General features: G+C 47.4%; 2 protein-coding genes and 1 pseudogene across 2 annotated transcripts; 2 read left to right on the forward strand and 1 right to left on the reverse strand.

The window, feature by feature from the left end:
* Window positions 1–1,225: 1,225 nt before the first annotated feature.
* LOC133921910 (protein SENSITIVE TO PROTON RHIZOTOXICITY 1-like) lies at window positions 1,226–4,691 on the forward strand. Its single transcript, XM_062367008.1, has 2 exons — window positions 1,226–2,521; window positions 4,383–4,691. Exon 1 carries the CDS (start codon window positions 1,239–1,241, stop codon window positions 2,496–2,498), a length of 1,260 nt encoding a protein of 419 aa, XP_062222992.1. The 5' UTR covers window positions 1,226–1,238; the 3' UTR covers window positions 2,499–2,521; window positions 4,383–4,691.
* A 2,393-nt stretch (window positions 4,692–7,084) lies between these two features.
* LOC133923017 (UDP-glycosyltransferase 85A3-like) lies at window positions 7,085–8,121 on the forward strand (annotated as a pseudogene).
* A 13,394-nt stretch (window positions 8,122–21,515) lies between these two features.
* LOC133921911 (uncharacterized) lies at window positions 21,516–23,598 on the reverse strand. The gene is made up of 3 exons (XM_062367009.1): window positions 23,429–23,598; window positions 23,213–23,318; window positions 21,516–23,107 (listed from the first exon to the last, which is right to left on the reverse strand). The coding sequence occupies exons 1-3, from the start codon at window positions 23,449–23,451 to the stop codon at window positions 21,749–21,751; spliced, it is 1,488 nt and encodes a 495-aa protein (XP_062222993.1). The 5' UTR covers window positions 23,452–23,598; the 3' UTR covers window positions 21,516–21,748.
* Window positions 23,599–24,258: the final 660 nt, after the last annotated feature.

Here is a 24,258-nt window from a genome sequence, read left to right on the forward strand (position 1 = left end):
AACATGGGAAGGTGACCAAGTCAAATTGGAGTCACCAATTTGCCCGCCCGGATTTAAGCTAAGTTTTGGCCTCCATCTACTATGAGTGCTAAATTTCTATGGCATGGCCAAATAAGAACATCAAAGCAAATGAAGGCCAAAACAGTGGAACCCATCAAAATTTGACATGACATGCTGGGGCAGCACGTAACTAAACACTCTCAAAACTTCTACTCTGTGCCTGTGAGTTGTGCCAAATTCCTATAGATTAGGGCATCCTTAAGGGATCCTCTTTGTAGACGAGGATCTTTTTATGAAAGAATTTTTGTTTTCTTTAACACTTCAATAGCATTCTTTCACAGTTTTCATCACAAAGTGATTTATAAGATCATTATCTCCGGAACATAATTCTCTCTATATTTCTCTTCACAAATCTCTTTAAAAATATCTATTAAATATAAGAGAAAATAAAAAAATAAAAACAGGAGAGATAATTAGAAAAAATGAAATAAAAAGAATATGACTGAGGACGATCTTAATTCAATTATCGGAGGTAGTGGTCCAATTGCAAACCAACCACCAAGCGGCTTTCCTCTTCGTTGCGCCTCGGAAAAGCTGCCCACTTGGCCGCCACGGCACAAGGCCCGCCCACCACGGGACCCCTAGCGGCACGCCGTTGCGGGCCAGGACTACTCACTGACATGCGGGCTCCACCCGTTCCGTGGAGTGTGTCAGTGAGAAAGGGTGTGGAGTGTTTCCGTGTTGACTTGGATTACGACCGCTTCGCTCCCGCACACTCCCCCGCGGCCCGCGCCGACTTCTATCCAATCGGTTCGGCCTTTTCTCACGCCGGCCCCTCCTCTTTGAAATGCCCCATATACTTGCCCAAAAATACACCCTACTCCACCAAATAGACTAACCAAAAATTCCCTTTTTGTTCCACAAAGTACGGTGGAGAGGAATGTTTATGTGAATACAGAAACATGTCGATTCAAATATGAAAATTTAAGAAACCACCAAAAATTACGTCGAATGTGGTATTACACGGGGCTCTTTGTTTGAAAAAACACGGAGACAAGGTAGGCTACTCTTTTGGATGCACTAGCATGCTACAGCCTTTTCCAGAAATCCCTTTCCTGCAGAAACAAAAAAGAAAAAACATTAGAAAGACTAGATCGTCAAAAAAGTCAAAAGGGGCGTAACTGGAAATGCACCCTATTTGTTCACATTTATGGTGGAAAAAGGTAGAAGGGACGCAGATGCAAACTTCACGTTTGAAATGGACTTGTACGCAAGAGGCGTCACAAACATCTAACGCGTCGTGGACCCAAGCTGGGTACCACCAACCACTAGCAATGGACTTCACCGCCAACAAGCTCGCCGGCGCCGGCGGCAGCCGCACCATCGCGTCCACGGCTGACGCGGTGCCGCCGCGGTCCATATCGGGCGTTGAATCCTCTGATACCCTTGTTAGGTGTGGCGTCGGCGCCGGCGCCGGAGCCGGGGGTGGAGACAGTGGGTCGGACCCCCACGCCGCTCTCCTCCGGCTGGCTGCCCTCGGGGATCGCATGACCGCCATACGGCGCCGCGTCGCCGCCTCCCTCTCGGGCGAGTCCCAGCCCCTGTCCTCATACGACATCCACTCCGTCTCCTCCGAGATCTCCTCCACCGCGCAACTCGTTGTCCTCAACGCCGCATCGCTCCTCGCTTCCTCCGTCCCCTTCCCGGCCCCATCTCCTCCCGCCGCTGCCCCGGCCCCCGTCCGAGAGCTCCCCATCGCGGCCGTCTCCGCCCAAGAGCACCCCCAAGAAGCCGCCAAGGATGACGGCGACTACGAAGTAGTGGAGCTCGATGCCGCCGAGCTGCTGGCGGAGCACGTCCACTTCTGCGAGATCTGCGGCAAGGGCTTCCGCCGGGACGCCAACCTCAGGATGCACATGCGCGCGCACGGCGACCGCTTCAAGACCCTGGACGCGCTCTCCCGCCCCGGCCAGGCGAAGCCGCCCGTCGGCCGCGACGTGCGGTTCTCTTGCCCCTTCGCTGGATGCAACAGGAACCGTGCGCACCGCCGCTTCCGACCGCTCAAGTCGGCGGTCTGCGCGCGGAACCACTTCCGGCGTAGCCACTGCCCCAAGCTTTACTCCTGCGAGCGCTGCGGCGGCAAGAAGCGCTTCGCTGTTCTTGCTGATCTCCGTAGCCACCTCCGCCACTGCGGCGAGGAGGCACAGTGGCGCTGCTCCTGCGGCACCACCTTCTCCCGCAAGGACAAGCTGTTCGGCCATCTTGCCCTCTTTGAAGGCCACACTCCAGCCATCACCGAACCAAACAAGAATGTGGTGACAGGACTTACAGAGCCGTTTCTTGATGCGATGGAAGAAGGAGGAATTGAAGGGAATTGTGACCTCGAGGAGGTTGAGGAGCGGGGTTTTGATCCAGAGTTCTTCAAGGAGTGGATGGAGGAGCTCAGAGGGAGTGCTGGTGGCTCGAATTGGCCTGGATCGGCAGCAGCCGGGCAATAGCAATTCCCCAAGGGCTATTTTCAGTAAGAGCTTTATCTTCCAGCCATTTTGTTGTCACATTGAGATATATATGAGAAAATTTGGCACAAGAAGCTCTGAAACGATGCCAAGATGATGATTGTAGTATATGTTACTAGTAGATATTACAAACTACGAATTATCACATTCTTCTGTAACTTGTCAAAATCTAATACATCATAAAAGCTGATGACAGGTGTTCTATAGAACCTGAGAAACAGAGAAATACACTAGAAATTCTCGCAAAAAAAAGGTTTCAATTATTGGGTCCTCATAGTGATTAAATCACAACCGTTAGACATCATTATACAGCACATCCAAATTCCAAGGATATGATGGATATAATTAATTGGGAGTGGATGTCCTCAAATGACTGAAAATAAAAGTACTCTCAATCACTAATTCTCATCTGTTAGATCAGTATCTAACATCTCACATGCACTATTTAAATGGACAGCTCAAAATTACACCAGACTTCTACTAAAATTATACATTTGTAGTAGAGTAATTTCAGACCAAACATGTAATTTCAGGTGACTGAGAGATAAAATTTTCAGGCAATTGAGGAAGAGACATTCCGTAATTAATTTGTTCTATCTTTTTACGAGGAAAATTAGTTTCTTTTATAGATAATGATAGAGAGACTTGATTGCAGCTAGGCCATGCTATGCCTTTGTGCCAGCCCACCAACCTAGTTATGATGTAATGGATTTGTCAGCTTGATTGTGTTGGAAGTCATCCTCATACATAAATCTTAAAAAACATTGATATCTAACACACTCTTGGATGAAATTTCTCTTAAGTTATTTACTTAGTTTTGTACTGGGGATGAGTTTAACTGGATGTGAGACTCCTGTTTTACCACAATAGTCGAATGAAACTAGGCAATTTGATGGCAAGGGGAAAATTCTATTTGTTTATCTGGTGCACTCATACGGTTCTTTTTCTTGCATGTCCTGGTTCACATATTAATGCCAGCAGTTCGCTTGTTATAATCTATGTGGACAAAATCGTTAAGTATGTAGTTATTTCTGAAGAAGCTCATGTTTTAGATTAGGCCAGGCGGGTGGTTTCTCACAGGGTCCCTTACAATTACCTCGTTTTAGATCATAATAGACGTCTTTGGGCCCTTTAAATGCAATACAACTAAAAATGGTTGTTTCACAGTCCCTTCTTTTTTTTTGTGAGTTCAATGGGGGTAAACCTAATAATGAGTTTTTAAAGTCGTATTTGATATTTTGCCATGGAATCATTCTGCTAACGACTTGAGATCATCCTTTAATTAGTTTGGGTTGTCATCTAGTTTTTCCTTTTTTGGACAAAGATGATTTTCCCACCCAGCTATGCCCACGATTGGCTTGTCTTCGTTCTCCTGCAACGCTACCAACCAGGAGCACATTTTAACCTCACTTGTCCCTTGTCTGCTATACCTATGCTAGCATTGTTTCCGCAAGGTAGCTAGAGTTTTTGTCATTATCTTATTTATTCCTTTCCTCTATATATGCTCTCATCCTACTGCCTATTAGTACCATTTTTGCACACTGTATTTCTCCATTGTGCATGGATAATGGATTACATAATTAAAATTTTACTCTTCACCAGTACGTGCAAGTAATTCACATGTAAGGAAAGTTCTTTTTGTAAATATTGTTTTTCCTTGTGCAAATGTAAATGACGTCTTCTATGCCTCAAGAGATTGTGTATTCTTGTTCACAGCACTCGCGGATAAGAAAAAAAGGTTACACAGCTCGTACTTGGTTGACATGGAAATATACTAAATTCATATAGGGTGTAAATAGCATTTTCGAAAAATTACAAGTGTGTTGTATATTCTCTGATTATGAAACCTTTAATATTGTCTTGTAGGTGGTTAACAACAAGGGGCATTGGCTTACATCAAACGATCAGGGAAGATCAATGAAGAATGGAGTAGTGAAGAACTGCAGAGGTGTTTTTCACCCGTGTGTGCGTGTGTTCTAACTTGTATGGTATGGTGCATTTTTTCTCTTGTTTGCTGTTCACTGGGTTGCTGTTCCCTTACCATTCTGGGTATGGTGGTTTATGCTATGCAAGGGTTCTCCTTTCTGTTGTGGCTCATGAGACATGTAAAATACCCTGAAGAACGGTGAAATCAGTTTCAGGAAGTAACGCGAATGACAACACTGCTGGTTCTCACGCTGAGAATGCTCAAAGGCAGAGGCTGACCTTGGTGATTGCTGCTACTGTCACTGAAAAAAGGAGCACCGCAGTGATTTGCAGGGTGTATAACAATCGACAACTAGAAACACCTGATTTTGACCCGAGCGAGAGCCTGATTTCAGAGTCCTTGCGAACTTGAGCGAGCCCCAGTCATAGGATGCGCCTGGTCCCGGACAATCATACTGACAGTGGGTCTAGGATGCTAAGTGCGTCCAGCCACATTTAGTGGTTTGTACGCAGTGGTGGATCTAGAATAAAAAATTTGGTGGGGTTCAATCCCTTCTCTCTTTTCTCTTTTCTCTTCTTTCTTCTCTCTTCTAAAAATTGTATAGGGGTAAGGGGAACTCTCAAGTGTGTCTGGGGTAGGGGCTCAAGCCCTCCCTGGATCCGTCCATGTTGGTACGTGCCACAGCGGCAGCAATGACGCACTAGTTTTATCGTCATGTTCCTCAGGCTTTGTATAGTTCATCTGTTGCTCGATGGCCAATGATGTCGAGAGTTGGTGCCAACTTAGCTTGTCAAACAGTTAAAATGTTTCACACCGAGCGGCTAGCTGTCCATGCGATGGTGAAATTTCTCTATGCCATGTTTGTGGAGCAATCTGTTTGTCACCTTGGCATTTTGGTCCAGTACACTTATATGCAGAGGCTGGCACGTCACCAAATGGTTCTGACCCAACGCCATCATTATTATTATTTTTTTTTTAAAAAGACCATTCTCGGTTTATATTGAAAACCAGATTCGGTGGGGATTAGGCCATCTCCAAGAGAGTCCTCAAATCTGCCTTTTTCAGTGCTACAGTGCTTTGCGGTCTACTGTATCACTGGAAATTCATCTCCAACAGATCCTCTATCTAGTACTACAGTGTTGCTACAGTAGAAAAATAAGGGATGCTGTAATAGTGATAGGGGATGCTGTAATAGTGTTTTGAGGATGAAAATTTAAGATAGCTGTTGGAGATGATCTTAGCTTAACAAGATCAGCTCAAACTACCAAAACAGAGCCAAACAACTCTCTATGAGCTCAGAAACATGAATCCATATGAAGGGCAGAGTAGCAAGATACTCAGATAAAGAATAGAAAAACCTACACCTCAATAATGCCAGTGAGAATCTCTTGAGTAGGTGCAAAACTCTTCATCCATTCTAGCATGCAGAAGGTAATTTCTCAACTTTGAGCTTTGGGCCCTTTTTGAGGAGCAGCTGCCATTTCTACAGAAAAGAAATACCAGATAATACAATGTCAGCCAGCTTATTTGAAAATATCTTTTCAATCATCATTTTGGTGTGCATCTTCCAAATAGCCCAAGCTACACTCACAAACATAAACATACTCAAATGTTATGAAATATCAAATTTACTAGGTAGCCAATTCACCCATAAATTAGCCACCGATGATGGGTACCCATCACATCCACATGCTTCCCCCCATCACATCCAAATGCATCCCTAGTGCAGCACCATATAAACTTCGAAATGTGATGTCTAAAGAAAATATGGTCAGTGGTCTTTTTCTTTCCGCATATACGACACAACTCATTTCCCTTCCAACCTCTTTTCTTTAGGCTTGCTAGCGCATGTAGCTTTTCCTAGAACATTTGCTAAAGAAAAACTTTGATCCTGAGAGATATGCCACATTTCCAAAGGGTTTTCAGCTCCCTTGTTAACCATAACTCCAAAGGTTATAAATTTATAAAGAGATCTTGTGGAGAATATGTTAGATTTGTCAAGAGCCACCTCATCATCCAACTCATTTAGCTGGACCACTTGAAATATAGTCAGCATGAAACACCATTGGAGATTGTTCTGTTCAGTGAAGGTTCTTTTGAACTCGATATTTCATTCCTCCTCCTCAAAACACTCCTTCACTAGGATATCAAATCACGCACATCTTGAAAATATCAGGATATTGGATATGTAAAAAAGTATTACCTAGCCACACATCTTTTCAAAACCTCACTTTTCCTCCATTATTTACTTAAATCACCCCATGTTGAAACAAGTGCTAAATTTTATGTAAGTCTTGCCAGAATTACGAAACCCTCACATTGAGAGGTAAAAAAAAAAGCATAGATCTTTCTTATTTGGCTTTCAAAGATGACACAAGTCTCGTTAGAGCCAGATTTTTTTTCCCAAATCCATTTAGCTAGAAGACAATCATTCATGATTTTAGTCTTGATCACATCAAGACGACATTATTATCTACTCATCTACAGAAAAAAATGAGATGAAATAATACTTATTTTTTCCTGCACCCCATGCAGAGAGAAAATAAAAGCCTGTCGTATAAGGAGACTACTCAAACAGAAATTTATCCAGATGAGTTTTTCACTGCACGTCCATGTTACGCAATTAGGTATCGGAGCGAGTGGCCATGCGATGGCACCGGCCGGCGCCCTGAAGCCTCACCTGGTGTTCTTCCCGTTCCCAGCGCAGGGCCACGTCACCCCGGCGTTCCAGCTCGCCAGGCTCCTCCACCACCGCAACGGCTTCGACGTCACCTTCGTCCACACCGAGCACAACCGCCGGCGCCTCCTCCGCGCGCGCGGCCCAGGACATGGCCGCCCTGCCCCGCTCCCTGGAGCCCATGGACCCGCACTTCACGAAGCTCGTGACCTCTTCCGATCTTCACCGGCCGGTGACCTGCCTCGTCTCCGACGTCGAGCACGTCTTGCATGCGGCCGAGGAGATTGGCCTGCCCTGCGTCACCTTCTGGATCACAAGCGCCAGCTCGTTCATGGCTTTCCAGCAGTGCCACCAGTTTGTTGCCAAGGGTTTTGTTGCACACTTGCACTCAAAGGTAAGTCATCGCCGCCGGCGGTGATCCGGCCGACGACGACACGACGCTGGGATCCAACCTTTCCAAGGAGAATCGCGCGTGCCTGGACTGGCTTGCAGGCAAGCGGCCTAACTCGGTGGTGTTCGCCAGCTTCGGCAGCCTAGTGTCACCGACAAGCGAACAGCTGGTAGAGCTCGCGTGGGGGCGGGCCAACAGCGGCTACGACTTCCTGTGGGTGGTCAGGAAGGACCAACGTACGTACTGCAGTTCTGCCCCTGGAGTTCTTGGCGGAGACGGAGGGGAGGGGCCTCGTGACGAGCTGGTGCCCGCAGGAGGCGGTGCTCCGGGCCTCCGGCACTAGGTGGTCGGCGCGTTCCTGACGCACTGCGGGTGGAACTCGATGCTGGAGAGCGTCTGCGCCGGGGTGCCGATGCTGTGCTGGCCGTTCACGGGCGACCAGCAGCCCAACAGCAGGCTCGCCTGCACGGAGTGGCGCGTCGGCGTGGAGACACTACCGAAAACGATGTGTACGCCGAGTGCCTACGTGTATGCCGAGTGCATTATATCGGGCATTCGGCGAACAACCACCTACGCCGAGTGCCGACGAAAGCACTCAGCAAACAATTAGGCACTCGGTAAATACCTCAAAAAACACTCGACAAACAATAGCACTCGGCAAAAGACAGAAAAAACACTCGGCGAATTCGGGCACTCAGCAAACAACGCGTCACGTGTCCCTCCGTTCGGCGGCTGACGGCGAGTCGCCCCTTTGCCCGGCAAACATAAAGGTTTGCCGAGTGCCCGATATTAAGCACTCGGCAAACTATTTTTTTTCTTTATTTTCTTTTTGGTTTTTTTTTGTTCTCTTTTCTTTCTCGTAATAACAACCGATCAAGGGTCGTCACACATCGATTCCGGTACTACTGCAGTATGGTTTAAGAATGATATTGTTATGAACTTGGAGTTAGAATTCAGTCGTGCTTCAAGATTGAGATGCAGCAGATGTGGACTCCTGGGAGCGGCCCTTGGAATCAGTTGTGCTCTGAACATGTGTCAAAGATGCTACCGTGTGATGAGCTGAGCTCACAAACAAAGGAGAATGACAATTCTTCTTCTTTGCCTTAAAAAAGAAATTTCTCTGCTATATACTATCATTCCAGCTGTCATCCAGACAAAGAAGGAATTTTCAATGCTTCCCAAGTGGAAGAAGCAAAAGCAGATCAGCTTGACACACCAAGCTGCCCTTCTGATCTATGGATTTTGCTTGGTTCATCGTTAAGTGCATCAGAGAAGGTAGCTGGTAGCATAGTGAGATGTGGTGGAACAAAAAAGCAACAAAAAAAACATGAGACTTGCCATGGTGTTATGATATGATACGTAGAGGCTGCGGTAAAAATTTGAGAAGGTTTCGCAAAAGCTATCACGTACGATGCTTAGAAACCGAAGCATCTCCGAAAAAGAATCGTGGTTTCGAGAGGGAACGGATCTGGTTTGAAACCAAAGTGACGATTGAATCATCGTTTGACCTTGAAACTTTTTCTACACTCAACATACAACATAGCATATTCCATGTTAAACTTTGGCATTTTTCTGGGTCCGTTTGCTATTTTTAATTCATTAAGTGCATTTCTTGGCTTTTAATGGATATAAGTCAAATTTGATCTGCAAGTACATGAAATAATGAACAAAAATGGGTAGAAAAATCATATTCATGTTGTTGAGTCTATTTTTAGGCCTTACCCAAGAAATGAAAAGAAATTTGAAACATCTGGGCGGCAACACTCGACCACCAACATGTAGCTTATTGGTTTTCTAATTCAAAAAAAAAAACAAATGAAGTCTGAAAAACATGAGACTTGCCATAGTGTCATGATATGATACGTAGAGGCTGTGATAAAAATTTGAGAAGGTTTCGCAAAAGTTATCACGTACGATGCTTAGAAACCGAAGCATCTCCGAGTAAGAATTGTGGTTTCGAGAGGGAACGGATCAGGTTTGAAGCCGAAGTGACGGTTGAATCGTCGTTTGACCTTGAAACTTTTTCTACACTCAACATACAACATAGCATATTTGATGTTAAAATCTGGCATTTTTGTGGGTCCGTTTGCTATTTTTAATTCATTAAGTGCATTTTTTGCAAAAAAAAAATCAGGTGTTTGCCGAGTGTTCTTGCGTTCACACTCGGCAAACAAGTGATTTGCCGATTGTTCTTGCGTTCACACTCGGCAAACAAGTGATTTGCCGAGTGTTCTTGCGTTCACACTCGGCAAACAAGTGATTTGCCGAGTGTTCGTGATTTGGCACTCGGCAAACCCGGGCTTTGCCGAGTGTTCTAGATTTGAAACTTGGCAAAAAACGACACTCGGCAATTTACCGAATATAGGGTTTCCCCACCCCGGCCGCGCGTGGGGACAGATCTCAGAATATCCTTTCCTTCTCCCCGGTCGCCGCCGCCGCCTCCCGCGCCCCCATCCGCCGCTGCCGCCAGCGCCGCCCTCCCCCTCCTCCCAGCTCCCCCTCCGCTGCTGCCGCCCAGCCTCGCGCCGCCGCCCCGCCTCGCGCCGCCGCCCGACGCCGCCCCGCCCGCGCCAGCCCGCTCCGCGCCGCCCCACCAGCGCCGCCCCGCCCGCACCCGCCCCGCCTGCTCCGCCTCGCGCCGGCCAGCGCCGCCCCGCGCCGGCCCGCTCCGCGCCGGCCAGCTCCCCCTCCTCCGCTGCCGCCCCGCCTCACGCCGCCGCCCGACGCCGCCTCGCGTCGCCCCCCTCCGACACCCGGGGTACAAGGTACCGTCACACGCCATGCGCCGTTATGCCAGTTTTGCTATTTATTACAAAGGAGGTGCCGCCGAAATTTTGAATTTTGGCTGATTTAGGGTTTAGGATGTGCATGTCGCGTAACCTATGCGTCTCCCGTTTGAAAGAGTTATGGTTATAAATATGCAAGTCTTTGCATATCTATAACCGTAACTGTTTCGAATTGTCCACATTTTTTGGACAGCCCGAGGATGTGTAGATTGGGTTCGTTTCAATGCTCTACTCCGATCCGAGACAGAGTTTCGGCAGCGTCTCCCCGTTGTTCTCCGGATACACATTGTCTTGGCTTGTTGCCGAGACGTGTATTTGGAGAACAGCGGGGAGGTGCTGCCGAAATTCTGTCTCGGATCGGAGTAGAGCATGGAAACGGCCCAATCTACACATCGTCGGGTGGGATTAGGACCTATCTTTACCTATTAGATAGTTTGATGCATGCCGATTCCCTCTTATGGTAAAACACAAATATTTGATGGAAATAATTAATTGCATAGGTAGATGAAATTGATTTTTATATTACTTGCTGAATAAAAAATATTATATGTGTATGTTTCCCAATATGTTAGAGGATGGATGATCGTGAGTGGATGTACACTGGCCGCTCTAGTCAGGGTTTTTTGACCGATGAATGGATCCAGAAGACCGATACATTCTTGGAATTAGCATTTGCTAGGCCTAAGGGACCTCGTGGAACTTGGTGCCCCTGCAGTATTTGTGCAAACGCGCGTCAACAAACAAAGGAGGTCATGGGTCAACACCTTTGTAAGAATGGGTTTATGCCACACTATACCCGGTGGACCTACCATGGTGAGTCCGAACGTGCCAGAGAGGAGGTGGTGCGTCAACGCACCAACGACTATGATGTCAGGGTCGGAGACATGCTAGATGACTTTCATGACGCATATTTTAATGAAGCACGTATGGAGGAAGTGCCGGAGTCAACCGCAAAGGACTTTTATGATATGTTGTCTACGGCGCAGCAACCCCTTCACGGGCATTCCAAGGTTTCTCAACTGGATGCCATCGGACGCCTAATGGCTATCAAGTCCCAGTTTAGCTGCAGCCGAGAAACCTTCGACGCAATGCTGACAATTGTTGGTAGCCTTCTCCCGGAAGGTCACATTCTGCCAAAGAGCATGTACGAGTCGAAGAAAGTCCTCCGTGCACTTAAGATGCCATATGAGCAGATACATGCTTGTCCAAAGGGATGCATCTTATTTAGGAAAGAATACGCGGACGCAAAGTACTGTGTGAAGTGCAATTCCTCTAGGTATCTTGAGGTAGACTCTGGTGATGGTCAGAAGAGGCAGCTCGCAATCCCCGTGAAGATCCTTCGGTATCTTCCATTCGTACCGAGAATCCAACGGCTGTATATGACTGTGGAATCTGCTAAACAGATGACATGGCACAAAGATGGGCGTCGATACAATCCTGACAAGCTGGTACATCCATCGGATGGTGAAGCATGGAAGAGGTTCGATCTGATTCATCGTGAAAAAGCTCTAGAGGCTCGTAATGTACGAATTGCGCTCGCAACTAATGGGTTCAATCCATATGGTATGACTTGTGCCTCATACAGCTGTTGGCCCATGTTTGTTATTCCCCTCAATCTCCCCCCCCCCCCGCGGTGTCATCTTTCAACGACAGAACATATTCCTGTCGCTGATAATTCCGGGGCTTGAATACCCAAGGAAGAATATGAGTGTGTACATGGAGCCGCTGATGGATGATTTGGTCCGTGCTTGGGAGGATGGGGTCTGGACATACGACCGAGCTACAAAGACAAACTTCAAAATGCATGTTTGGTACCAGTACTCCCTGCATGACCTATCGGCGTATGGGATATTCTGTGGCTGGTGTGTGCATGGGAAGTTCCCATGCCCAGTATGCAGGGCGGCTCTGATGTTCATTTGGTTGACAAAGGGTGGCAAATATTCTTCCTTCGACAAGCATCGACAATTCCTTCCTCTTGACCATCCATTCAGACAAGACGTGCAGAACTTTATGAAAGATGTAGTTGTCGAAGGCTCAGCACCACCTAAGATGACCGGTGCCGCGGTTCGTGCTCAGTTAGACGCTCTCGAGGCCAATGCCCAAGGAGATGGATTTCTGGGATATGGTGAGCAACACGCCTGGACTCACAAGCCATGCTTGTGGAATCTCCCCTACTTCGATGATCTCCTTCTTCCACATAACATTGATGTAATGCACACTGAAAAGAATGTCGCTGAGGCCATTTTTGGAACAATCATGGACATTCCTGAGAAGACGAAGGATAACGTTAAGGCTAGAGTCGATCAAACTTACTTTTGTAACCCCATATCCATACTTAGCATTTCTGTTTACTTTCAAATGCATACTTATTACTTAGTGTTTCTGCTCCTTGATTGATGCAGGTTAAGGTGGTAATCAAGTGTGGAGTCCGTTACGGCCTGCAACATTTTCTTTTTGTTTGGACTATATTTTGCTATCTTGTCACGACAATTTGTGATGTTTGTGTCACTTGCGATGTTTATGTGACGGTTTATGTGATGTTTGTGGCATATGTGATGTTTATGCGACGGTTTATGTGATGTTTGTGTAATATGCGATATTTATGTGAATGTGGTAATCTGTGAAATATATATAAATTGTTTTGAATTGCAGCGACAGTTTTGAATCTGGTATGGATCAATTGGCCATCTGGTATATAATAATTTGCCGAGTGTAACACTCGGTAAACAAGGCTATGCCGAGTGTAACACTCAGCAAACATGACACGTGTCGCAAGGCTGTTCAATCTGGCATTTTGGATGGCAGTTTGCCGAGTGTATACACTCGGCAAAAAGTGCTATCTGGGCGCTATTCTGTGGTCACTTTGCCGAGTACCCTCCAATACACTCGGCAAACATGCCGTGATTTACCGAGTGTATTCCACGGACACTCGGCAAAGTCGGCAAACTGCCCTAAAAAAGGGACGATGTGCGAGCGCCACGTGTCCTCGAGTTTGCCGAGTGTATACCTTAGACACTCGGCAAAGAGGACGTTAAGGCCCTGGCGCCGTTAGGTCACTTTTTTTGGCCGAGTGTCGTATTTGGCTCTCGGCAAATATGTTTGCCGAGTGCGCGATATAAAACACTCGGCAAACAGCTGTTTGCCGGCACTGTGTATGCCGACAGTGTTATGCCGAGTGTTACACTCGGCAAACACTTTGCCGAGTGTTTTTAGGGCTTTGCCGTGTGCCCTGGTAGTGAGACCAGCGAGGACGCCACGAGGGAGGAGGTGGAGATGGCGATACGGCAGGTGATGGGAGGGGAGAGAGGGGAGGAGGTCGGTGATGGAGTGGAAGGAGAAGACGGCTCTTGCTACGGTACCAGGTGGCTCCCCTTGGGTAAATATGGAGAGGGTAATTACTCCTCTGACGCAGAAGCATTAGCAGAGCAACAGCATACTGATACTAGTATAAGGTTTGCTTAATTTCCTGATGTTCTTTTTTGGTCACGGTGTCCAAGTTATCGCCTGTGAAAATTCATGGTGTTCTATTGTTGACGTGATGACTTGTGTCATTTATTTGGTGCGTGTTCTCCTTTTTTCAGAGGATTTGGTGTGTGTTCAGTTCTTTTGGAAATGGATTTTAGTACTTCATATAATTTGTTGAAGTGTATGTTTGAATGTTTGCAGGCAACATTTGAGAGTGAATGTTTGCAGCAGCTCACCAGCGTAAATGGGACACAGCCCATCACCAGCGAGCATATGCGAGTTTTTTTTTTATATTTTTTTGAGTTAAAATTTAAATAAATAGATTCCCGGCGAAGGTATTTGCAAAACTAGGCGTCTGCAGCCCTCTGAGAGGGTGGTTACGGTTCCTAACCGCCCCCTGAGAGGGCGGTAGGTCTAACCGCCCCCTCAGAGGGCAGCAAGAGGGGCTAACCGCCCTCTCAGGGGGCGGTTAGGCCTTGAAGGGGCGGTTAGCCCCTAGCCGCCCTCTCAGGGGGAGGTTAGGGGCATTTTTTCCTCTAAAAATATTTTTTTCCCATTTTGTCGTCTAAAAATGTATTATTTTTGTAATTAAAGAAATAAAAAAGGAAGGGGTGTAAGGAAATTAAGAAATTAAATTTAGAGTAGGTTATGTAATAACGGGAGAAAAAATCAGTAATTAGTAGTTGCAACATTTTACGTGGGTATGGGGTGCGAACGAGGACAAACATAGTATTAAACACAGGGTGAAAACATTACAATACACTGTAACCGCGATGACACGATGAGGAAACAAAGGTGGCATGTACGGTTCGCACTAAGACCTACTTATTAGTGCGCCGATCCTAATCATAACATGCCTTAGGGAGGGAAAGTATGTCGGGTTACGTTAGGTACTCTCTACTGCGTGCATCTAGGATACTTTCCCTTTCGGAGGGCATCGGGACCTGCCGCCTTAGCACAGCGGGCTCTCTCCAGCTTCCTTTCCCTCTCAGCCTCTCGAGCCTGAGCCACGGTAACGTCGTGCGCCGCCTTCCTCATGCGCTCTTCTTCCTCCCGCTTGAGGTGAAGTTCCTCTTGTTGTTACTCGTACTCCCGATGTGCGTACGCTTCCCTTCTCCACGTCATGTTCATGTCGACCCACAGCTTCTGTGAGTCATTTTGCTCATTGTCGAGCCACTGAATAAAATCACAGAGCGGTGGAGGGGACTGAACAAATGGAACAAGATGAGCGGTTAGTAAAAGAGGGTGCGTAATCGGAAGAGATGAGGCGGATATCTGTTACCGTATCGGTCGATAACCAGTTGTTGCATGGCGAGGCTTGTCATACTCGTAGTTGGCACACATGAAGAAGCGCAGCCCATAGGTGTATGAGATGTCCTGCGACTCGCGTAGCTTACAAAGGTCACCACAGAAGCATATTGGTGGTTCGAGACCTTCAGGTACGGTAGTCCTCCAATGTTTTTTTGTGGGCTGGATGGAGCTGAGGAAGACATTGCACTTGAGAGATATGAGAAATGAGCGATGCTTCACCGTAAGGAGGTTCGGCTATTAATAGTTGGGGGAGGCAGGAGCATTGGATTTGCTCTGGAAGAAAGGAGTGAGGGTATGGGCGTAGCTGGTGGGAGGAGCATCAAATTCCATCTTGAAGAATGTGAAAGTTGTGTCATTGCCCATGGTCAGAGATTCCACGTTTATTGGTACCCGTGTTGTCATTTACTGATTGGAAAAAGCTGGGTAGTGTTGTCACATCTTGTTTAAAGCCTGCGGCAGGAGGCATGTGTTGTCAAGTCATGGTTAAAGTTTAGTGCTGTGGTCACTTCTTCATTGAACGTGTCTGAATATGAAATGCATTTACGAAATGCTAAGTCGACCATACAAAGTAAACGTGTCTTAATACATAGGAGTACATCACGAAGCGAATATGCATATGTTAGTTACATAAAATGTAAAATGCTACTCATGCCTCCCTCATTGCCGTCGACCGTGCGCCCCATCGTGGTCCCGATGCCGCTGGTTAACCCTCACGTGACCCCTGGAGTAGGTGAGGGAGTCGGGTGGACCAACGTGTCTGGTAGGCCTAGTAGGGACCATCGGTGTCGAGGGCTCGTCCTGCGTGGGCTGTGTCCGAAGCGGTGCACTGGAAACCTGGGACCGCTGAAGGACGTCGTAGTCTGGTGTGCCCCCGAAGAAGTCACGGACGATGTCGTATGCGGTGTCGGGGCCAGCCTCATCCTCCTGACTAGGGTAGGAGGACTGTGAAGGATCGGCAGGCGTCCATGTGTACTAGCTATCGACCGGGCGTACGGCACAAGCGTCCTCGTAACCAGGTGGCCTTGGCCACTAGTGAACATCACCCACCCAAACAACCAAAGCAGGAAGACCTCCAAATGTCTCGAGACCGCATATGCATTGGCGTGTGGATGTATGTACACCGGCTGCACATATGACTGGTGTCAGACCGAATCATTACGACATACTTTGTTAGTATTCGATAGGTTGTATGTTACCGTACCTGGAACTGTAGGATCCACTTCTTCGTTGGCCCTCGTGCATCGGATAAGAACTCAGGCACGTAGGGGGGTGCGTCCGCCTTTCGCTCCACCGGCTCAAATCGCTGATGCATGTCGTTCATCCAGTCAGCCTGCATATCGATGACCCCCAACCGCAGCTCCCGCGCAAGGAAGGCCTAAGAGGTAGGAGACGTCCTGCAGGGTCGGGGTCATCTCTCCGCACGGGAGGTGGAACGTATGTGTCTCCGGCCTCCAACAGTCGACCAGTGCTACTATCAGCGACCGATCGAAGTACAAACGACGGGCCGCAACCTCAGGGTTCTTCGTCGATCGGGCCTCGACCAACCGGCAAAGCGGTAGGAGTCCGGCCTCTGCCAACCTATAAGTATTGCAGTATATCAATAATATGTAACAACAGCAGTGATATGACAATTTCGTATCAAATTTTCTAAGTACTGTGGCTCCATCGCTCGTCTATCGTCAGCAGCTCTCCAGGGCCTCGTGGGCGAAACACTCCTAGCTCCGTCTGGTGCTCGGCGGATAAGAAGCTGCGATGCTTCTTGTCCACGGCAGGGTCCAAAAGCTCGGGGGTTGAAGGGTGAGCCATCTCTTCATTTGAAAGAGATGTACATTAATACATTGATAAATAAATACAAGAACAATATACTTTGAATGCAAATTAACTATATGCGAAATTAACAAATATTAAAATGGTACAAAACTACCTCAACACACATGAAGCTCACCTAGACAACAGGTGCATCACCGCCTGCATTTTTGGGACAATATTTATAAGTGTGACCTACTTCATTGCACTGACTGCATCGCTTAATCCTAGGGCCAGCCTCAGATTCATCCATATCGTTGCGAATCCGACGAGTTTGTCTTCGGCCCGGTGCGTTCTTCATCTTTCCCAAATCAGGCACATATATTCTTGCAGGCCCTGGGTTACTTGTAAAAGTGTCAACAATGCCGTAACCATACAACTCCTGGTTCCAGGTATTCAGTATTTGATCTTTCATGAAATATTGTGACACATATTGCCTGGGAAGCATATGGTGCTCCGCGTACGCAGCTATGATATGTGTACAAGGTTTGTGGAGTAATTGTGGCTTCTGACAACTACATATGCATGTCCCACTCCTTAGCACACACTCTTGAACATGCCGCTCACGTCTACCCCCCCCTCCGACCCTTATCCCGACACAGGACACTGAACCTGTGCTCTGCAGTGCTCTCTTGATTTGCGCGATGCATGTGGGCCTTCCTATTTGCCTTCTCCATATACTCACATAGCATCCGCCTGTAAAGCATACGATTGTCCTCCATTACAAGCTTAGCAGCTCCATACCGATCAATGAAGTACTTGTAGGTCCCATGCAAAATGCCTTCTACAATTCCAACTAGTGGTAGGGACCTCATTCCTCGCATGACCCAGTTATAAACCTCAGCAAGGTTTGTAGTCATTACTCCATATCTAGCACCACCACTGTCGTACAGCAGAGCCCATTTTTCATTCGGCTCATTGCGTATCCACTGTGAGAAGCTCCTAATAGATGAGTCCGATCTCCTTATAATCTGCGGAGTATCAGTTGGGAGAGAACCGAGAGCTATTGGTTCCTCACCGTTAGGTGCAGCCTCCGCAGTTTGTTTAAGAGTCAGTTCATCAAGTCTTGCCCATAATGCATTGAACTTACGTTGCTGGTTCTGACTGCACAACTTCTTGAAGAGCTTCATTAACTCTTTGTTTTTAAACTGTCTGTAGAAGTTCGCACCCATATGTCGCATGCACCACCTGCTTTTGAGATCTGGCCACTGTACTGGTACACCCCGTTGCACGCTACCATGTTGCATATCCAGCAAAGTCTGCAACAATCCTGCATGTTTATCATGAATGAGATACATATCTGGTCGGTCAAGAACAATTGCATGCTTAACCCGCTCTAGGAACTAATACCAGCTGTCCCCGTTCTCACTCTCCACGAACGCAAACCCTAGTGGCAGGACTTGGTTGTTACCGTCGACCCCTATTGCAGACAAAATTTGCCCTTTGTACTTCCCAGTCAGGAATGTTCCATCTAGGCATATGATGGGTCGACAATATCTAAATGCTTTGATAGTTGCAGCGAATGCAAAGAAAGCACGGTGCAACACTCTTTTTCCGTTGTACTCCACATCAGTAGAGGGATAATGCTTGATATCATAGTAGTTGCCTGGATTTCTTGCACAAATTGTGGCTAATTGACGAGGTAGATTGTGATACGAATCTTCATATGTACCGAACCTCATCTCAATAGCCTTTTGTTTCGCCCTCCATGCCTTCGCATAGTTTATTGTGTACTGGAACCTTTGCTCAATAGCACGGATTATTGATCGTGGCTCATACCTTAGGTTATCCACAATCTCTCCATACATAACATTTGCAATGAAAGCAGAAGACAGGTTCCGGTGGGCGAACTCCATTTCCTCAATGTGACAATTATGTTCCTTAACTATTGAGCATTGCCAGTAGTCTGCCCATTTCCCTCTGAATGCGTGCACCCGCCAAGGGCACTGAGGAACCAAGCACTTCACATCATACTCTCTTTTACTTGATTTAACAACCTTGAATTGCCTACGAAGAGACAACGACCAGAATTTCACTACATCAATAACTGCCTCTTTTGTAGGGTACATAGCACCCTGTGAAACCTCATTCTCATGGTACTGCCACGGTGTTTGGTCAGCCTCGCTAACCACCAACTTCAAAAATTCTTGATCCCGCCACTCTGCAGGAACGGGAGCATTAGCCTCCTCATCAGACGAATCCCCATCGGCAAGGCCTTCCTCCAACTCTTCATCCTCCAAATCCATATCTTCAATGATGCTAGGGATGTGCTCCCCTTCATCAGCTACACCCATCGGCTGCAGCTCTGGAACATCACCATCCTCCTCCCTGGACCCTACATTAGCCGCCTCTGACTCATCTTCCACTGCCTCACTTGGTCCTGCTACTGCTTCTGCAGAGTTCACCTCATTTTGATCTTTCAGGTACGCCTCAGCTAACAAAACAAGCGACAGGCCACGTTCACAGCATATATCTACACACTGCCTCTAAGTTGATGTGGCTTCGATGGGAACAAGCTCACCAAAGTATCCATGACTAGCACGGCTCAGGACAGCTTTCAACTTCAGCTCATATTGCTGCGGATCCAGTTGAAAAAACCGCATGAGCCATTTGCACACACCCACAATAGTCCTCTCATTAGCTTTACTAAGCCCCTTTATGACATGACGAAATCCAGACAGATCTACACCGTTGGGACCGTACCTAATTTCACCCTCACCATAATATATCTGAAAAATTAATTTATCTATCATCCCTGGAAACACCCGCAAACGTAACTCATGTTAAGACAACAAACTATATTTCTGATTATCGGATAAAATAATTTTTAAATGCTACCCTAGGTTCGCAAATTATCATCTATTGTTGCCTCCTACGTCCGTAGGTACAAATAATATACTAAAAATAATATACTACAAATAACATACTGAAAATAATATACTAAAAATAATATACTACAGGTAACATACTGAAAATAATATACTAAAAATAATATTCTATATTGAACTGCTATCGTACCATTTTCTAAATAAATTTGATAATTTTCTAAACCCTAGGTCATAAATGTCTAAAACCTATGTCATATACTACTACTGCACAAATTAACAACAATAAAAAGAAAAAAAAGATTTACCCGAAATTTTTCTTCAAATTCGCGACCCAAATACAGCAGGGCTTCGCCGACCTCTCTTCCTCCCCTCTCCTCTCCTCTCTTCTCCTCTCTCTTCTCAACTTTTCCTTTTTTTCCGATTTTTATGATTTTTTAGCTATTTTTTGATTTTTTTTATAACAATAGAGTGCGGACGGGCGGTGCGGCGCGGTGCGGCGGGCCAGAACAAGCGAAGGGATACAAGCCCAATTGTTTTCACTGCCATCAGGAGCTGTCACTGATTTGCACGGCTTGTGGGCTAGAAACACCTTGTGATCTGGCAGAGTGCCTGATTTCCAAGATAAGATGATTCATCTATTATATTGTTATTTAAGTGTTAAGTGCTAAAAGAAGCCACTATATTGGCTCTCAAAATCACAAATTATACGTTAATCGAAAAAAAATCTAGACTATTCATTATTATAAATATCTAATGATCTATATTAAATCTAAGAGTTTATATCAAATACGATTAATAAATAGCTAAATTCGGAATTAAAAATTATGAAAAAATAGTTATTTTATTTTCATACGGTTTAGAAAGCAAAATTTCAAAATAATGATTCAAAATAAATAAATAATAATTGAAGTTTGGATTAGAATAGAAAAAATAAAGATTCATATCAGATAAAGTTCTAAAAAATAAATTATTATAAAAATCAAATATTTAAATAAAGAGTCCAGGTAAAATACAATTAATCAATAGCTAAATTTTATAATAATAATAAAATTAAAAATTCTTACTAAGATAATATATTAAAAAGCACCGTATAGCTTAAGGTCATCGCATCCGACAGGCAACAAACAAGATAAATCTATTTTGACTTTGTTTGAATTGTTTATACCTGACGTACGATTTTAATAGTTGATCAAAATATATACAAATCAAACCAATACATATATATAATTGGGGTACAAGTTTGAAGTATAAATAATTTTCTCTTCTACTAATATAATTTTTTATCTATTCCTCTAATTTTATGAGTTTTGTAATTAAATGACTCTAACCTTGTGAAAAAAAAAGTGAAAGAGACTAATTTTTAATAAAAAAATTACCGTGATAAAATATTGCAACGAGGTTAGCGTTGGACACCTTGCTAATTTCATATCACCGAAAGATCACCGGTTTCGGAAAATACCACCATAGGAACCTGATTCGGTATACCACCCAAAGATACAACCCGTTCCGTATTTTACCACGAGGAATGAATGAATGATTTTTGGGAGAGAAACAGACACACATTGTGTAAACATACCCCGCATACTATACATCCTGGGTCAGAAGATGTTCGTTGCTCAGACGACGCAAGTGTTGAAATGGTCGACAGTGTTCAATCGCGTCGTGCTCAAGTGCACCGATCATCCTTTAGCCAAGAACAAAATGGAAAAAAAAAACTTTCAAGTCGTTGACACACCTAACTGACATCATCACCAGACACGGATACACCGACCGGATTATGCAATACAGTGAAATATTGGCACCGTCGAGATCATCTGAAACAATGTCATCTCCTTTCAACCTGCTGCATCACTCTGTAATTCTATCCTTAAGAAGACAACGGTTCCATGGACGCAGTACGATCAGAGTTTCAGCGGAAGCATGAAGTGAAGGCCATGGTGACGATGATATACTTTTTTCACTTATTCTGTGTGCATGTCGAGCACACTGGCACACTGCAAGCAAGCATCTCGCAAACATCTATGATCTACCAAGATTGCGGCTAGTGGTGCAGCACCGGCGGCCCCAGGTTGGACTTGTTCAAGCTTCTCCTCCTGAAGAGATCCCCGAACTTTTTCAGAATCGACCTCCTCCTCCTGTGCTTCAAAGTGTGCTCCGTGCCACCGTACTGGCCCGCGTCGAAGTGGTCGAACTCGTAGTCGTAGTCCTCCATGGCCGCCGCGGCCGCCGCCGACTTGAGCTCGGCCAGGTTGCTGAGCGACGCGAACATCCTGTCCTTCCGCCCCGCCATCACCCTGCCGGAGTCCAAGAACGCCGCGCTGAGCTTGCCCTGCATCACCTCGCTTCTCCACTTTTCCAGTGGCAGCTCCGCCGCCTTTCCGACGGGACCTGTCTTTCGTGTCGCTGCGAGCTGGCCGTCGAGCTCCTTAGCGCGCTCCCGCGCCGCGGCCTCGCTGGCCTTGAGGCTCTCATTCTCCCGCCGCAGTGTCTCCAGGGCGCGCTCTTTCTCTGCGACGGCGTCCTGCAGCTTGGCGTTCTCGCCGCTCGCCAGCTCGAGCGACTCGGTTGCCGCGTTGGCCTCCTCGACGGCCTGCTCCAGCGCGATGTGCAGGCCGCCGTTCTCGTCGCTGAGCGCCTGGTGCGCATCGGCGAGCTCGGCGTTCTCGCGCCGCGCCGCTCCCACCTCCTCCTCGGCCACGCGGGCGCGCCCGAGCAGCGCCTTCTCCCTGGCGCGCCACGCGACCGCGGCCTCCTTCCACTCGGACGTGAGCGTGCCGACCTGCTCGGTGGTCGACCACAGCTCCGCCTCGGCGGCATGAAGCAGCCCCCTAAGCCGCTCGACCTCGGCGTTCGCGCCCTCCAGCTCGGCCTGCGCGTCGGAGAGCCAGGCCTTCACCTGCTTCGCCTCCATGGTCACCGCGGACAGCGCCGCGGTGAGGTCGTCGGCCGCCTTCCTGCTCCGCTCCTCGGCCAGCACCGCCGCCTGGAGCTTGGCCTTGAGCCCGTTGATCTCCTCATCGACGCCGCCGAACATGAGGTCAATGACGCTCCACTGCTGCGGGGCCGGTTCGGCGCCGCCCTGCCGCCGCAGCGTGGCGACCTCGAGCTTGGCATCCTCGAGCGCGATCTTGGCCTGCTCCAGCTCCTTGGTCTGGAGGATCAGCGACTCCAGCATCTTCATCTCCGTCTGCTTCGCCACCGCCACCTCCCGCTCCAGGAGCTGCAACCGCTCGTCGGACGCGTCGCTCGAATCGTGGGCACTATTGCCGTCGCTCTGCAGCTCCATCGGCTCTTGCTGCGGGCGCGCCTTCTCCTCCATCTTTGTCGTCCGGCGCTCCCCCTCCATCTCTGCCGTCCGGAGCTCCTCCTCCATCAGGCTGCCGCCGTCGCCACTGTGACTCTGCAATGATGAGTCCATCACGATCACCTTACCACCAACGAAATTTGCGCGCACGATCCGCGCAGCTGTGAGCCATGCATGTAACATACAGGTTCTCGTACGCACCTCGGAAACGAGTGGCGAGTACGTGGTGGACCGGCTGCGCTCGTGCCGATACTTAAGTCTGGGAGACGGCGGAGCAGTCCACGGCGCAGCTCCCCAGGACCTGGATCTGCACGGCACGGCGAACAGTGGTCAGAAACTCGGAGCCAGATTGGAATGCTCGCCGGGTTAACATGGCAACAAGAGCCAAAAAACGGTGAGGAGTTCCTTGACGCTCACCTCGCCCTGGAAGACGGCAGCATCGGGAGAGAAGCGGTGTAGTGTTCTTTCACACAGCCGCACAGGCTTGCTAGCTGGGGAGAACGCAGTAAAGCAGAGCAGTTTTATAGGGGGGGGGCATGCAAACGCAACTGACGCATGGTATTAACAGATAACAACGCGAAATCATAACAGATAAGAACAGTTTTATAGTTGAGCTGTGCAGGTCGGGGTTTGGGGCAGGTGAAATTAGAAAGAAACAGCGGCTTGACCCGAGCTGTTCGTTGCGTGTGATCCCATGCGGGTTCTTTACTACTGGTAGGCGCGCGTGATCCAACAGCGATGGGGTGCTATTCGATGTTTCAGCCTGCCAGGGCATGTGTAGTTTGGTCCATTAATCCGTTTGCATAACTAGGTTCAAGTGACCAAGACAGATCGCTCCAAATGTCGCTTTGTCCAAAGCCTTCTCAACACGATGCCGTCTCCAAGTAAAAGCCGCCAACATGCTGTCAATCTCATGAAGGGCTGCCGGGCTGGCAATAGGTCGGGTTGGAGCGGGTCGGGTTCCCGTGGATTTTACATTGGTGGGGGCGGGACGGGGTGGGTGCAATTTTAGCCTGGTAGGGATCACGGGTTAGGGTGTGTGTAGGTTTTCGCTCACGAGCATCCACAGAGCCCGAAAAGGCCTAGCGGCCAACACCCCCATCCCAGGCCGCCTGTTAGCGCATATCATGACAATGTGTACAAGAACTCTGTCAAACCCTTCTGTATAATCAGCTCAAACTCAGTTAGCTTGCTTAGTTTGTTAGGAGCGTTGGAGTTTAGCTCGGTCAGTTACGAGATTGTTAGCA

This window comes from Phragmites australis, chromosome 6 (assembly GCF_958298935.1).
Source record: "Phragmites australis chromosome 6, lpPhrAust1.1, whole genome shotgun sequence".
Lineage (NCBI taxonomy): Eukaryota > Viridiplantae > Streptophyta > Magnoliopsida > Poales > Poaceae > Phragmites > Phragmites australis.